Here is a 17,629-nt window from a genome sequence, read left to right on the forward strand (position 1 = left end):
ATTAAGATCCATAAAAATGAGCGATGTATGGCTGTTTCCATGCAACCTATTGCGTGCCTGGCTGTCAGTATCATTAACGGCAGAAACCTCCCTCTCACACTCAGATGAGGTGGGAAGGTGTATCCTGCCTTGTGCTATGTCTTCAATTAATTATGGTGATTCGGTGTGCAGATTGAGCGGGACTAAGAAAGTTGTTTTTTCCCCTGATCTTTGAGTTACAGTGAGTGATGTTTATGATAATGCACTGCCAAGCTTCAATGGTGATGACAAGAATAGTATGCATGAGAATTCACCCTAATGCAAATTTCACAAATCATGTTTTTAGGGGAGCTCATGTCTTTTTTAGCTTTGCGTCCTGGTCTTTACCCCCTTTTTTTGGCTGTATAGTAGGCCTATATAATTATTTTCAACAGCTGAGCTTCTCCATGCACTCCCTTACAACTTTAGAAGTAGGCCAACCAGTTGATTGGGAATCGTATTAAAGAGCCTGTAAGACAACCAGGGTTCTGTGTGTGCAACAATCCACCCTGCTGATGTGTCCTTGAGCAAAACACTAAATCCCTTACAGCCCTGTTGCCGTGACCCTGATCTCTGACCTCCCTGGAAGGGGCCCAAGAAAGAAAAGGCAATTTTGCCACGGCAATGAATAATGTATCAGTCTTTTATTATACCTCTACACAGTCTACCAAACCTACCAATCTTTACTGGTCTGGCTGTCACTGGGAACAAACACCTCAGATATCACATGGATCCACAGTCTCACAACAAGGAAAACAGTCTGGCTTTGTGTTTCTTTGAAGCCACGTTGTCCTTGAAAAGTCTGATGCTTTGTTTCACTCTATATAATATAATAATGTCAGTACTGTAAAGGTTGCGATGCTCCTCCATTTATCTGTTGAGGGTTGTGTTGACGTCTCACATTAAAAACCAGCAGTAGCTAGACAGTGTTGTTTTTTAAAACTTTTATTTAAGATATAACTTCATATTTGATTATTTTCATTATCGATTAAACAGCAGAAAAAAGTGAAAATTCCAGAAACTTTTTCAAGCCCAAGGTGTTTAGTCAGTTTTCAAATTATTGTTTTCATTCAACCAACAAAAACCTAAAGATTATCAGTTTACTGGAATGTAAGAACAAGAAAACGCAGCAAATCCAAACGTTTGAGAAGCTCGAACCATCACAATATTGGGCATTTTTGCTTGAAAGCTTTCATCCATCGTCAACCGCTTATCCTGCGTACAGGGTCGCGGGGGGCTGGAGCCAATCCCAGCTGACATCGTGCGAAAGGCAGGGCCAAACATAGAGAAACAACCATTCACGCATAAGGACAATTTAGGGTCACCTAAATTAACCTAGTCTGCATGTCTTTGGACAGTGAACCTGGAGAGAACCCATGCAGACACGGGGAGAACATGCAAACGCTACACAGAAAGGCCGGCGCAACCAAGATTTGAACCCACGACCTACTTGCTGTGAGGTGACAGTGCTAACCACTGCACCACCATCCTGCCCTGCTCGAAAACTTTGATTATCAAAACAGTTGATTGACTAATTTTAAATAAAAGATTTTTAAGGTGACTGTTTTTCACCTCCTTTGCCTACTTCTATGCACATAATAGTTTTTTGTTTCGCTTTGTTGTCCTAGTTTTAGCTGTAGCCTGTATCTTTGACTAGAGATAAACACACTTTCATAAAGCTGAATCTGATATCATTTTAAAGAAGTAGGCTAATGATGAAAAGAGCCAAAAACTATTTCAGACTAAAACTCTGAATCAAATATCTATTTAGTGCTCATGTTCCCTGAGGTTTAAACCATACCTGACCACCCTCCAGTGCTCCCAGTGCCTGGTCCCTGGTCAATTTCATAGGGAGGCTGTCTCCATCTATGGGACTTGAGACTTGACCTATCAGGGCCTCTAACTGCGTCCAAATCTCCCAGCGGCCGAGCGCATTGGCCATCCCGTACATCAATCATGAGTTCGGGCGGCATGTGGGAGGAGCAGGGTGGAAGGATGAAGGGAGAGGTGGCGGGCGAGAGGCGGTGCTACTGTCAATTGTGTTCCCTATTCTCGTCAAAAGTCGGCTGTTGTTGCTCTGAGTACAACCAAGGCGAACGTAGTAGCTGTGTTTAGTCAGAGCAATGCGCTCCGCGGTGACAGATGAACGGATCCTTTTTACTTGACGCAAACAGCAGCTCTTTTCTGCACTTTGACATCGGTGTGTGTTGGGGAGAGGAGTAGCCTTGGGTTTCGGGTCGGATTGTTTTCAAACATTTTTCTTCCTCCAACACCACCTCGCTTTCATCGTTTCTCGTCACGCACGGAGGCTTTTTTGGTGCGCATACTGAACCTACACCACCTCGAGGACAAGCAAGACTGGGCACGTTGAAGACTTGTTGCGTGCATCCGGGGAGCGCACCAGTCCAGTTTTCATCCAAGTCGATATACTGTACCTGCGTGTGATGCTCTGATTCCAACAGTGAGTCATTTAGCGGAGCGGGGATGGACTGTGGAGAGCAGCTCAGACTAAAAGCCTGAAGTCAGCAGGGCTTGGTGCTCAGTGACTATGAGAATCTGTTCATAATTAACGGAATTGGGGTGATAAGTTTCCTCTGGTGTGTTCCAGCTGCTGGTGAACTGGTGAACTGCTGAGCGGCTGAGGCTTTAGGAAAACAAGAGCCCATTTCTCCTTTAAATGGCATCAGCGCGCCGCCAAGTCAAACCTTATTCGGGTCAGATCCGACGACTTAATTAATTTCCCTTCTCCACGGCGTTTCAAATCGAGCCCTCCTTCTCAACGACATGTCTGAGCGTGATGGATATGGAGACGGGCTGTGCAGCGACGGCGCGCCGGAGTGCGTCCCGCCGAGAGCGTCCCGTGGCCGGCGGAGCGGTGTCATCCTCCCTGGTGGCGGCCAAGACACCGAGACCATCCTCCTGGATTCGGTGAAGGCAGCACCTCGCCGGAGCAGTATCATTAAGGTAAAGAAACCCGACCTGACATGGTGGCTCCATTTTACCTGTGAAGCCCACCTGAAGCATATAGCCTAGTCGAAATACCAAAAGCGTTTTGTTCAAGATGGCCAAATAATGGTGTGAAATAGGACATCAGGAGACACTGCCAACATGTTTATGGCAACGCTGTTAAATGTTTCAACAAGTGAAAATCATAAATTCGTGAATCTGGAGTAAAACAATAGAGAAATATCCAGAAAGGTTCGCTTTGGGTTGCTCTGACAATGTCAGCTTTAATTTTGTCTGTCCAAACGTCACGGCCACGGTTCACAGACCGGGTCCACCTGCGTCCTCCAAGGCCAGACTGGGTTTGACGCGCGTATATGACAGCAGCTCCTCTTGTGGCACGCGGCTGTCAATCATTGCTCACTTTGAGTCCTTTTATTCGCGTCACGCGTGCGTAATTTCAAATCCCGCCGTCTCTGCCTTTACCAGTTGACTGGGTTTTACATGTAGCCACATTCTCAGATAAGAGGACAGCTGTGCAAGGTGAAAGAAAACTTTTGACTCGTGAGCCTCCTGTGTGACACTGAACGCTGCTGCAAAGTGGATTCAGAGTAACATGCAATTAAAAGCTCATTAAGGATTAGTTTCTCCTTATAAGAACCAGCTTTAATACATTTTTAAGCCTTAAATATCATGACAAGAAGGAACAACAGTTCAGTGGCAATGTTACATGACCAAATACACATCCTAACCCTGTAGATTAATTTCATCTTCATATCTATATCTTGGTGAAGGCTGGAAAGCAGCAGTGAAGTACTCAGATCATTTACTGAAGCAAAAGTAGCAGTTTAAACAATATGAAAAGTCAATTACTTGATATACTGTTTAGTTAAGTGATCCCCAATTTCAGAGCTGGGCCCCTCCACAGGGCCACCAGATAAATCTAACGGGTCATGAGTAGTTCTGCTACAAACATTTATATAAATTAGTTTGCTGTGGTTGTTTAAAGTACACCATCTTATAAGTTTAGAGGGGAAATGTGTCTTGTAGACCTCTGAAAGTTGTTAAAACGCCCCAAATACACACTGATTTTAGGTGTCACAAGCCTCAAAATCATGTGTTGTATTTATAATCCTATCACATGCTAAGTAACTAGTAACTCCAGCTGTCATGTGAATGTAGTGGAGTAAAAATTGCAATATTTCTCTCTAAAATGTAGTGGAGTAGAAGTATACAGTAACAGAAAATAGAAGTAATCAAGTACTTGAGTGAAGGTACTTAGTTTCTTTCCATCACTGCTCGGAAGACCCATCCTACTGATTGCTTACTTTTCCACCCTCACCTGTGCTCAGGTTGCAGGTCGCGGAACTCCACAAAGGAGCAGGGTGGGGAAGTGAGGATCATGTTTTGGCATCATTACCTTTAATGTCTAACATATCCGCTCACCTCTCCACCTCAGGTTATATGTCACCTGTGTTGCGAGATCGTTTGAGAAGAAATCAGGCACGAGGATGATTTCCGGCTGAAGGAGGAGTAGAGTGACGCTTTAGACGCCACTGAGGTTTATGACCTTGTGAGCCTGTTTCACATCTGATGCTAACATCACGCTCCATATTTCATGTTGTCAGCGATGGAGTCACAGGGGGAGCTGATGGATTTTTGCTTGCCTCCGCACTGTATGCGGGGCTGTGAGGCAGCCCAGCGAGCCCCATCTGGAAGACGCAGCTGAACAGAGACTCCTCTGACTGCTGCTGGGGAGGAAGTGGATGAAAGGATGGGCAGATGAGAGGAGTGATGTCAGTGACAGGCACGGTCAGCTGTAGCAGCGAGGGCTGGGTATCGAACCTCAATACTGTTCAGACTGACTGAAATACTGTATGTCAGAATATCAATTACTGGCAAGGACGGGAAGTTGGCACCAAAGTCTCACAATCATGAAGTTAGTTTTTGATTTTGATAATTGAATAATTGTTTCAGTCATTTTAAAGCAAAAATTCCAAACTTTCTCTCATTCCACCTTCCTCCAAAATATGAAAAATGTTGGTAGGATAAAACAAGCAATTTGAAGCCAATTATGCTCTTTGATTTTATAATGGAGAATGGAGAATTTTGTAACAATTTGAAGACAAAACCCTCACTTGATTAACTGAGAAAATAATTAATCGATAATGAAAATAATAAAGTCAAACTGATATTTGAATTCTCCTCACTTTTTGTGTAGAGAAATATTCTCCAAATAACTTTATTGAGACTGCAGCTATTGTGCATACATTTCCATGTTTCAAAGAAGTGTGGCTGGACATATCTTAGCTTCAGGAAGTCGGGTGACATCTGAGAGATGGTAGAAGACAATTTTTTCCCTTTTACAACAAGCACACATGCCTTTAGTCATCTACGAAGACATCTGTCGATTTATTGCACCTGTCCCTTTACAGCATTCAACATTTGGAAGGAGCCATTGTGCTGTTAAAGTCACAGAGAAATGGAAACTAGAGCGTCTTTAGCTTCATTTATGTGACATATTTCTGTTGGTAGATCCGGAGAAAATGAATCAACACGGAGTAACAGACAGAGTCACCCGAGTCCTTGATGGGACGAAACAAGAGCTTAAAACGCCGGCCCCCAAGCTGGTTAACTGCCTGTGTGTGGTCCGTTGGACTTTAAGTGATATAACATAACTATTTTTAGTGCTCGTCCACACAGATCTTGCACCACTTAAATTAAAAATGCCTCCAGAGAACACTAATGTAGGGAGCACCGTTTAGGCATAAAAATAAATAAAACTTGCACTTTTTTTGGTACATACAATTTTAACCAAATAAGCAAGTAAGTCAAAACAAACACCAACCGTATACAAACTGATTTCGTAGCTTAAATGTATATAAATAAATACAGAGCTCTCACAGTAGAGGGCAAGGTGGTTCGGAGCTTGAGAAGAAGGAGTAAGGAGTGAAACCGGCAGACCTCTTCATTTAAGGGGAATTACCCATTGAAATGATGGGAACGTGCTAGGTTAGCACCTGCACGTCTCACATTACAACAACACACACACACACACACAGGCAATTAAGGCAGCCTTTATTTTCTGTCTGCAAGCCCTGAACTGTTGCATGGATGTAGTAATTACATCTTCAGCTCAAAAGCCTACATGTAGGTAATGGTTAGGATCATCATCATCAGCAACAGCAGCAGCAGTGAGACTCTTTATGTGCTTTACTATTAACATTGACTTTTTCCCCTTATTATTATAATAATAATGAATTACATTTATATAGTGCTTTATCATAGATACTCAAGAGCGCTTCACAGTGAAGTGGGGGGGACTCACCTCAACCAATGTGTAGCACCCACCCGGGTGATGCACGGCAGCCATTTAGCGCCAGAACGCTCACCCCACATCAGCTTGAGGCAGAGAAACATTGAGCCAATTACTGCAGGGGATGATTAGATGGCCAGATGGAGAAAGCCAGGGTGGGAATTTTGCCACGGCACTGGGGAACCTCCTACTCTTTGCGACAAGTGCCATGGGATCTTATATGACCACAATGAGTCAGGACCTCGGTTTTACGTCTCATCCGAAGGATGGCAGTTTCTACAGCGCAGTGTCCCGATCTCTGCACTGGGATCTTATTATTAGGACCAGAGGGAGGACTGCCCCTTACTGGCCCACCAACACCACTTCGAGCAGCAACTTCGTTTTCCCAGGGGGTCTCCCATCCAGGTACTGGCCAAGACAAAACCTGCTTAGCTTCGGTCAATCAGCAGTAGCAGGGTTTACATTGGTATGGCTGCTGGCTTTTAAGGTTATTGAAATCATCATATCTCTTGTATCAGCCTGTTTCATATCTTCATTGAAGCTTTAGGATGTTTGAGTGAATTGAGTGAGTCATTCAAACACAAACACGAGTCTCCTGGATGCTTTAATTACCAATTATACGATACTACAGCTACGTGATGTTAGAAAGTTCATAAATGTGTCACCTTAGGTTCTGAGAGTTCATGTGTTTTCTGTCAGTTAAGTCTGGTAAATACTGTAGTAACCATGGATCACAGCAGAGGTTAAAAAAGCGAACAGATCTTTTACTTAACCCTTCATTCAAAATCTTAATTAAAAGAAGAAAAAGTACAAAAAAGTACAGGAGTATTAGCACCAAATACATTTAGAATACCAAAAGTAAAAGTACTCAGAATGATCCATTTAGGGATTTGACTTCTCAAGTTAGTACATACACACACAGTGTACACATGGATGAAGTATCCGAGACACAACACTGGTGTTTGAATGTTTTTCACCACAATGCTCCTTTAGAGTCATGGTGAATTTATTACACAACCTTGTATCTTTGACTTTTTATGAAAGATAAAGTGCAGTGCTCATCTTTTGTACCGCTGATTCATCCGGGAGAGTTTCATGTCCATCCAACCCTTGAAAAGGCTCCAACGGCGAGTCACCTTCTTGACCCTTACTGCCAGAAATAACTCTTCCTTCTTCTCAAGTTTAATAAGAAAATAATTACATGTGCTTGGCTTCAGAGAAAAGGCATTCTGGTACTCCTTAAGGATGTCGAGCTAAAGTAGAGGAAAGCAAAACAGAAGACCAGCTTATCATAACTTCAAACTGTCATTTTCTCTGTAGCTAATACAAAAGAAGCTGATGAAACCTTGAGTATCTTTCTAATAGAGTTGTATACTGTGGTGCTTTTCTCCTATATAATAATAACATTTCACCCAGAAATACTCCAAAACTAATTAAGGACATCTGGAATCCTCCGCCCATCATGTTCACTCCTTCATGCTTTGTTATTCAAGCCATAGTCACCCGGATGTGCTGGAGCGGCTGCCAGAGCGCTGCTTCATCACGTATAAAGAGAGAGTTAAAGGGACGTTAATCTCAATCAAGTTAAACACATTAGGCTCAGGCTGTTATATTAATTTTACCCCAGCAAACCACCAGCAATTACCTTACAGCAGTACTATGTGGCCAGAAGGCTAACACGGTTTTCCAGGATGAGGCTCAGGGGAAAGCATGGTTGGACGTCTCTGACAGGCCTGTGTGTCGCCTCACTGCCTGCTGTAACAACGCTGAAGGTCGCCCGCCTCTCTCTGACTGTTGCGTTTGGAGAGCAGAGTCTTGATGTCGTGTTGTTTGACTGCCAGAGTGTGCATTTAGTAATTTCTGCAGGGTTTCCAGTTTCCAGTGGTGATCCAATTTTTTTGAGAATTTAAAAGGGAATCAAAGCATTATGTGTAATTATCCAAATCCTTCTCATGAGTCACTTCAAATATAGTAACAAGACTCAGGCCGTGTCCAGGAGCAGCCTCTCGTTCACTCATCCACACTTATTAATCATCATCTTTTGAAGTCATCCCCAACCCGCTGTCATATTCTTTCCATGGGAACGCAGCCGTCAAGGCTTTCGTCATGTTGCATTGGCATACAAAGGTAATTCTTGCATCTGTAAAACTTTATGCTTTAAATTGTGGGATTGTTAGCAGAATGGAAAAAAACAAGGACTGTCCATGCCATGTGCACTTGTTTTTTTTGTTCCATTATAGGAAGTTTGAGTGCACGTAATAGTACATGAACTACACATAATCTGGACACACAAAAGAAATAGTGGAGGGTAAATAAAATGGTGCACTATACAGTAAATAGGGAGTGTTTTCCGACACATTGTAAGGGGATGAGATTGTACTTGCTGACGTCATTTTGGCCTTGCAATGCTAACTTGCGGATTTTTACCAGGTTACCATGTTCAACATCTTGTTTTGGTGTATTAGCATACTAACATTTGCCAATTAGCACTGAACGTAACGTATGGCTGAGGCTGATGGGAATGTCACTGTTTTTCCAGGTGTTTGGTCATAAACCAAAGACCTGATGGTGGCGCTAGATTAGGGTTAATCATCCTGTAGTGAACATGAATGTGTTTATCAAATTTAATGACTATTCAACAGTCCTCTAATATGTTGTAATATAATTTCATATTAACTAAATCACTAATATAATAAAAAAACAATAATATACTAATATATGGGGATTCAAATCATACGACTTAGAAAACACTGGGAATGTATTAATTCCGCCCCCCCCCCCCAAGTGAAAAATCATTAGGATTCATCCTTTGTAAAAAATGTAATAGCAGTCAATCCATTAGTTGTTGAGATTTTTCAGTCTGAAACAATGTGGTGGACCGGCTCACGTTGCACTGTTGGTTAAATTTGAATCTGCTTGTTTTCAGTGAAACAGGCCGGTTATCTCTTTCTGTCTTGGTAAATCATCATGAGCTGAGAAACAGCTTAACAAATCATAACTGTTTAAAAATGAAATGTGCCTTCACTCCATTATGGAAAGTCATGGAAAAGTCATGGAATTTCATATCAAGGCCACGGTGGGAGCCCTGTTTATGTTTGAGATGAGGAGCTGAGGTTATTTTTGTCCCTTCTCAGACAGAGTGCCTTGTGGAGTTCTTTTCCCCCTCTGCCTCCTTCTCCCCTCCCATCTGCACTCCTTGCTCTGCGTCTGAAACTCTTCATTGTGTTTTCTTTTTGTCCTTCTCTTTTCCAATCCCAGTTTTTCCTCCCTCTTTCATCAAGTTGCACTTTGATGTTTTCTGTTGTTTTCTTGGCATTGTGATTCTCACTTTGTTCCATTCGCTCTAATTCTCCGTCTCCCCGCTGCTGTGTGGAGAAGTGAACAACGATTTGTTTACAACAACGTGCTCCTGGAAACTGATCAAGAGTAATGACAATGTATTCCCTGTGATTGTGTGTGTGTGTGTTTGTGTGTGCATGCAAAGCAATTAGGGCCACTGAGGGCCCTCTGTGTCCCAGTATCATTCTGCTACTGGTGCCACATCTCTCCGGGAACACACACCACCTCATCACAGCTGCTAGTCAGGAGTTGATGTGTGTGACTGCAAGAGAGACAAAGCACATGTAGCTGAAAACACCTCACAGTATTACACAACTCATTACAAAAACACACATCGACGCCTCTCAGACACAAAAACATAGGAAGCTTTATAAAGGCAGCTCTCATTGGGGGCTATGTGTTATTTTTTTGTCAGTTGTGAGGTTTTTCTGCCCCTTTTCTCGCAAATGCGTTTTACAATTTGGTGTCATGACCTATTCACTAAGTCGTCCTTTTAAATCTTGCTTAAGAACCTTAAGTTGACTTGTGTTTCTTATCCTTTGCCCACACCAGTGACTTCTCTTCACTGTCCCTCATACAAACTTGATTCAACAAAAGATTATGCCAGTAGTGTAGACTATAATATCTATATACCAAAAGTCCAAACTGTGTGGCTCCACTCTGCACCTGTGAGCAAATACACTACGTTAAAGAGTTTGCGTAGGGCTCGCTCTCTACGGCAAGAGCCTCACCAAAGACCCCTGGCCCTCTCCCTTCAACTTGTCTCCTCAAAGACACCCCTCCGACGTTTCGCGGCAGAGGCAGCTGCGAAAATGTCTGTCAGCGGGATGAGAGGCTAGAGCCGTTTCTGAGTTTATGTAAGAGAGACCTTAAAGCCATTACTTTAACAGATACAGCTGATGAAGCCAACAACGTGACGTCGTCATGGAAGAGCGTAACAAAAGGAAACAAGTTTTTTTTTGGCTAGTCAAAACTTGTTCAAATGTTGTTATATTGTCATATCAGTCTGTACGGTGACAGTAGGTGAACACTGAAAATGAAAAATGTTGATTGGGTTTGTTGGGTTGCACCTGTCCTGGATTCATCATTTCAGCAGACGATTCATTCGTGTTCATGTCACTCGACTGACTGATGGCAATTTCACTGAGCAGTGATTTGAAGATGCTGAAGGTTACTGACGCCATCTCCAGGTCATAAAGCCACAGACACAAACATCCTCCAGTTGTCCTTGGCAGATCCTGCACATTGTGTTGCTAAAGTGGTGACGAGGCTGCTACCATCAATCAGTAAAAGAAATCTGACGTTTATGTGCCTTAGTGGTTGCAGCTGCTAGATTATTTAATTTAAAATGTGTTGCTTTCTGCACTCTTCTTAAGGCCCTGATAGATGGACACGCATGCCAACAGCAGATGTGAATTTTTGAGATTAATATCGATATTTGATGGTTTAAAAAAATTCGATAACAATCTATCAACTAATACTGGTTTCTTTTCTACATAAACACATAACATAAACAAACAATCTTAAAGCGGATCCCTTAAAAAATTTTTTTTAAAGAATTGTTGACAAGATAGAGTGGAACTAATATACTGTTGATATCATCTTGACATTTCCCTTTGGTGAACTATGTAATAGTGACACTGTTTCTAAATTACCTCAAAGTTTGGCACTTCGGCTTTGCAGTTTCCTTTTAATTATCGTCCAAGACCGATACTGAAGCTGATATCTGCCGATATATCATCCGTTTATTTCATACCTCATGCGAGAGGAGATCCTTGTCCAGAAAACTTTTCATTATGCATTTACTGAAAGTTAAAGCCAATACATTTCCAAACAGTGTCCTTCGGCTGTTGGAAACTTACATTATGTAAGCACGCAGGTATTTCTGTTCAGCTGCTAAGCCGCTGTCTAGAAATAGAGCTCCATGTGTGAAACGTTTGTATGGTGTGATTGACTGATTACACACATCACACTAGGCTCTCATGTCAAAAATCCAAGCGCCATGAGATATCTTATCAGTATCTGGTTATTTTTATTTATTGATTGTGCAGATTTTTCCGACCTGCACACTTTTTGACATGAATTTGTGATACCTGTACTTCCATTAAAATTTTATTCATTTCTGGCCTAATACTTGGATTAGTGACATTTAGAGCACCTAGTTCTCTTTTTTTCCTACCTTCTCAATGGTCTTTTGTACGTGTTTGTCAGCTAAGCTTGTATTTAGAGTGAAGGTTGAAACTGCTAAATACACAGAGCGGTGGTGGCATCATAAAAAACAAACAAAAATATAGCATGGATTTTTATTTTATGGGCTCTGATAACATGCTATAATCTTAGTTGGACAAGAAGGCCACGTTTGTAAGAGTGTGTATATGAAGGAAATAACATCATTAGTGTTAAAGCAGGATTTAACCAGTGACCTTCACTCCACAGGCGATCCTCCCACTGTTGGAATTAAAACACCAGAGCAGAAAGAGGATTTGAATAACTGAAAACTAGTTTAAAGCTGAGTGGCTGCATGGGTGACTGTGACAAAGACAGATAGGAGTGCAAGCTGTTTATCTACAAATCGCTCCATGTTTAAACCTCCTCTACCTAGCTCTCACCCTGCGCACACACCCACGTAAACACATTTGTCAGTCACACAGGTGCCTTGCTTTTCTATCACTGTCAGTCCTTTTGAGTTTTCCCTTCAAACATGCAGCAAACAAGGGAGGATATGACATTTCTGGAAGCAGTGAGGCAGCATCTCCAGAGCAGACAGACAGACGGCAGACCGATAAAGTGAGAACCCTGAACGTGGTTCAACAGGTTGTCGAATTTGAAGCACAAAGGACTCAGCGTAAGGGGGAAATACTGAATATGGAGGGGAGAGAGACAGAAAAAGAGAGAGTCATCCAGGCAGATGCATTTCGCTGTGTGTGTCAGCTCTGCAGTGCGTGGTGTTAACCTCAGGGTGGATGGATCGGGGAAAACTCTAGAGACTCCATGTCGGATTGTTTTGTGCTTCAGACTAGAGGGGAACACAAACGCACACACGGATCCTGGGTGATGTAACTGAGGCCATTTTTCAGGTTTGCTTTCGAACCTCTGTTTCACATTTTGCGCTTTCCTTTCGTCTACAAATTGCAGGTGTTTACTAATGGGCCAGGTACCACAAAGGTGCTCTTAAAGTCACTAGAGCCCGACTGATATAGGATTTTTAAGACTGATGCTGATTTTTGATGAGGAAAATACGATATACTGTATACGAAATTCAGGTGTAGCATAACACATAACATAATACAAAGATTATTTTTAACATTTGTTATATGAAGTTATAAGACCTCACCAAGATAAGACACCAGACACTTGTCAACACAGAAGGTGCAGAGCGCCCTCTGGTGGACAAACTAGGCAACAACAACACTCATAACATGACTTAAAGGAGCCGTCTTCCTTTTCCTGTTTAGTTGTCATTTATCGTCTGTTATAAACACTGCTACAGATTTATCTGCAATTAGCTCATATCGGCCATAATGTCGGCATGCTGTTTTATCGATTGGGCTCTACTGGTCACGCTAGAAAGTGGCACAGTGAAGTTTATACGCATTTCTTTGTGAAATGGGTGGTGCTAGAGGCTTTGTATTGTAATGAGAAAGCTAACATGCTAGCAAGCGGGGAAGGTGTTAACGTTAGTCTGTCACAAAACTGCTTAGAGTTTCTTTCGGTTTTCTCTGTGCTGTGTTGTTCCTCCTCCTTCCTGACATTTTGTTCTTGGGACTGTAAATCATTTCATTCAGTAAAAAGTTTTTGAAGAAGATGGGAAGAACCTCTCCGAGCTATCTACAATAGCTACAATTACTAGCTTGGTTGCTAAAGGTGACTATAAGGTGACACAGCTAGTTGTCTCATAACTATCTACAAAATATTTCTCTTTGATAGAGCAGTTTATACTCAGACAGAGGAGGTTAAATAAAACTGGATAGTGCAACACAGCTAATAAGGTTCAAGAGCTTCCGCCATTTTGGACTCTGGCTCATCAAAGGTCAGTTTTGTCAAAACAGCCTGCAGAACACAGCAATTTCATTATGGCTGTAGTGAACAATTATTTTCATTTTCTTGATTAATCGATTTATTGTTTGATCTAGAAAACAGTGAGACCTATCACATTTTCAGGAGCCCATGCGGTGACTTGATTTAATCTCTTGTTACTGTAAGACCAAGACAAAGATCCATCAAATGTTTGGTATTTTTTGCTTGAAAAGTTGTCTAAATCATTAGTTGATTATGAAAATAGTTGCAGATTTTGTGGATGTGTTGCCTGGGGAGCACAACTTGAGGGGATGTGACCCACAAAGAAGTAAAAAAAACAAACACAAAAAAACGAATTCCCTGAATGATCCCACTAGAGAGAAAGTTGTTGTGGATCACGTTGGGCATTGAGGCATTTTATCTCTACCCCTGTTTTATTTTGCCCGGCAGTGCAGGAATGTCACTAATGATGTTATCACAATGTGCAGTCTTGAGTTTTCTTTGTGCACACCACAGTTAAACTGGAACGGATCTCAGACCAGCTTATGCAGGTAACTAGAAAAAGTGTTCAAATCACTGCGTTTTTATGTGGACTGCTCCTGGATTCAGACTAAACCACCAGTTTCAGAGCAAATGTAGTTTTTCCTGAAGCCTCTTTGTGGTCTTATCGGTATGTTTCCTGCATCATTACAGTTATGTTATTAGTGTGTCCACTCGAGCTGACATCTGGGTTTGTGAAGCCAATGGGTGTGTCCAGATTCACTCGAAAATTCATCCTAGTTATATATGTGTCTGTGTGCATCTGTACTTAAAGAGTGTTGTTATTGCAATAAACAGACTAAAGGTAGTTATGTGTGTGTCCCTCAGTGTGTGTGTGTGTGTGTGTGTGTGTTTGAGTGGGCTTCTTCTTGTCTGTGTGTGTGTGTGTGTGTGTGTGTGTGTGTGTGTGTGACGGGCATGTTTCAGCTTTTTCAGAGCCGAGGAATGTTATGTGGCTGCCAGAGTCGGCTGCTGTGACTTCACTGGGACCAGCGGAGATCCCTGGCACTGCACACCTGCTGCCATGGCAACCACATACAGGACTGATGACCCCCACCACCCCCCTTCCCCTTAATCCCAACCCAGACTCCCTCCACACCCCAAAACTGTGTATGTGGTTGAATACCTCTCTGTACCTTTTGAATAGCTTGAAAATGAGCGCATTGGTGAATGCAAAGGTCCTGTGGATATTTTCCGTGTGTGTGTGTGTGTTTACTGGCAGGGTAAATCAATGGGAGAATGTCTTTTATTTAGGACTGTAATTACCATTTGTGTGCAGTGCTTGAAGTGGGCCAGTACTCACCGGTACGCAGTACTGGCACTTATACATTTTACTCTTTGGAGTACTGTGACTCTTTCTTGTGTACCGCCACTTCTCACAAGCTGGTTGTAGACTTTTCTACCCACTCCACGTAGAGACGGACAAGGGAGAAGATCGGGTGCTTTTTTTCTCCAAGTGTGTGCATAAAGTTGCTCATCAATGTCACTTTTCGTAAACCGACCAATTGCAGCCTGGATGGGCCGGGACATTAAAAAAATGTTGACGTGCAACAGCAAACTTTCAAAATGTTGAATTCGTTGTTCTGCATGAATGGATATGATTTTTGAAAAGTTAGTACTGAGCAGAGACCATTTTCTTGCACGAGGATTTAATGAAGGAAAACAACTCACAAAAATGAAACTGCTGTAACTGGAATAAAGTCTATACGAGTGGGGGTGGAAGGGTCCAAGTGGTGCTGGCCCCTTTAACTTATATTATCTGAAATTAAAATCAACACACTAACATTAGCCCTAATCAAACCTTAACCCCTGTGGTATACTATGAGAAAACAGTTGAATCTCAACTAATAAGCTGTTGAAATGTTACAAATAGCTGCTATGAACAGTTACCTCCTCTCAACACATTTTCCTCAATTGAGGTCAGTGATGCCACACAATCTCTACACTGGCATCTATTTTTTCCACTTCAAGCACTGTTTGTGTGTGATCTTAATGAGCAACTTCTTCCTCACTCCGGCTCCTTAAACCTCCATAAACTGATCCTTTTTTTTGGGCCATTTGGGGGCAGCAGAAACAGTTATTTTAAATTATTATTATTTATTATTAAACACATTTTAATTTATTAAATCTAAGTAAGATGTAGTGCAGTGGAAGTATAAAGTTGCATAAGATGGACATCTACCATCTTTTATGCTGGTCATATAATTAGAATATCATCAAAAAGTTGATTTATTTCAGTAATTCCATTCAAAAAGTGAAACTTGTATAATGTATACATTCATTCCACACAGACTGATATATTTCTAGTGTTCATTCCTTTTAATTTTGATGATTATAACTGACAACTAATGAAAACCCCAAAATCAGTATCTTAGAAAATTAGAATATTGTGAAAAGGTTCAATATTGAAGACACCTGGTGCCACACTCTAATCAGCTAATTAACTCAAAACACCTGCAAAGGCCTTTAAATGGTCTCTCAGTCTAGTTCTGTAGGCTACACAATCATGGGGAAGACTGCTGACTTGACAGCTGTACAAAAGACGACCATTGACACCTTGCACAAGACACAAAAGGTCATTGCTAAAGAGGCTGGCTGTTCACAGAGCTCTGTGTCCAAGCACATTAATAGAGAGGCGAAGGGAAGGAAAAGATGTGGTAGAAAAAAAAGTGTACAAGCAATAGGGATAACCACACCCTGGAGAGGATTGTGAAACAAAACCCATTCAAAAATGTGATTCACAAAGAGTGGACTGCAGCTGGAGACAGTGCTTCAAGAACCACCACGCACAGACGTATGCAAGACAACTGTTTGTTTCAGCTGTCGCATTCCTTGTGTCACCAGTGTACTCCACCACTCAAAACCGGGACCTACTTTTTGACTACTAGTAGTCAAAAACTCGACAGATTTCACTAATGGAAACGTTCTGACTTGTTAATAAAAACATTGTTATGCAAATAAGAAACAAAACATTGGTGAAAGTGTGAGGGATAAATAGTCAAATAAATGCTATAAACTGGATTACAATACACTACACCATATATTGTTTGCATTTACCACATGGGATAAAACTTGAAATTCAGATGTCGCATAAAGGTTCTTACACAGTCATCATGTTCTTAAGCATTTATCAGGAATCAAATGTAAGCTTGCTATGTGGAGTTATTTTACAACTGCATTAAATTATAAATCCAAGAATGTCACAATTTCTTCAAGTTCTGGTGCTTTTAATGCACTAACAGTCAATATATTTTGACCACTAATATTCTTGTGGAGGTGTCCTGTCTCTGGTTGTGGATGTCAGCTGATTGACAGTAAGCTGAGGGAAATGTGATGCTGCAATCAGCTGAAAACATTCGTCTCCAAACAGTGAAATGACAGTAGAATACGAATGTTTTCTGAAATTAAGGACTTCATATTTACTGTGATGGTTTATTTTATTTTGTGAAAGCTGTACAAGGAAGAGTGGAAGCAAATGTCTCCTTCTGAAAGAAACAAGCCCTGATATCTGCATGTGCACACAGTGTAGAGACACTATTAACGTTAAACACAAATTTGAATTGCTAATACAAGAAAAAGAAAATTTAAAACAAAACAGATATACACAGTATTTACATCTATCAATGTGATATTCTTCACAGCTCAGTAAACCTGAATTAAAACTCACATAAGATGTTTTTCTACTAAATGTCCACTTATTCCCAACATTTTATCATTGTTTTTTCTTGGTTGTGGTCTCAGTTTTTGTGATGCTTTTGGCAGAAGTCCTTTTCAGAAATTATTACTTTTTTAACACTAGTGCTTGCTCTCTTTCTCTCACTCTCATTTCATCGCCATGGTTGGCCTCTCTGTCACCAGCTGTATTCAGCGTTGCAGAACAAATAGTTGGAGAGCGAGACAAAAGAGGAAAATGATAATGACATGGAGGGGTGGTGGATTCAGAGTGAGTGTGAGACC

General features: G+C 41.5%; 1 protein-coding gene across 1 annotated transcript in view; it reads left to right on the forward strand.

Moving 5' to 3' along the window:
- Nucleotides 1-2,055: 2,055 nt before the first annotated feature.
- plcl1 (phospholipase C like 1) overlaps nucleotides 2,056-17,629 on the forward strand; it is a 96,818-nt gene continuing 81,244 nt past the window's right edge. Inside the window, exon 1 of the mRNA XM_046053747.1 lies at nucleotides 2,056-2,982. Coding sequence (XP_045909703.1) covers nucleotides 2,803-2,982 — 180 coding nt within the window. The 5' untranslated portion in view covers nucleotides 2,056-2,802. The remainder of the gene's footprint in view (nucleotides 2,983-17,629) is intronic.

This window comes from Micropterus dolomieu, linkage group LG07 (genome assembly GCF_021292245.1).
Source record: "Micropterus dolomieu isolate WLL.071019.BEF.003 ecotype Adirondacks linkage group LG07, ASM2129224v1, whole genome shotgun sequence".
Lineage (NCBI taxonomy): Eukaryota > Metazoa > Chordata > Actinopteri > Centrarchiformes > Centrarchidae > Micropterus > Micropterus dolomieu.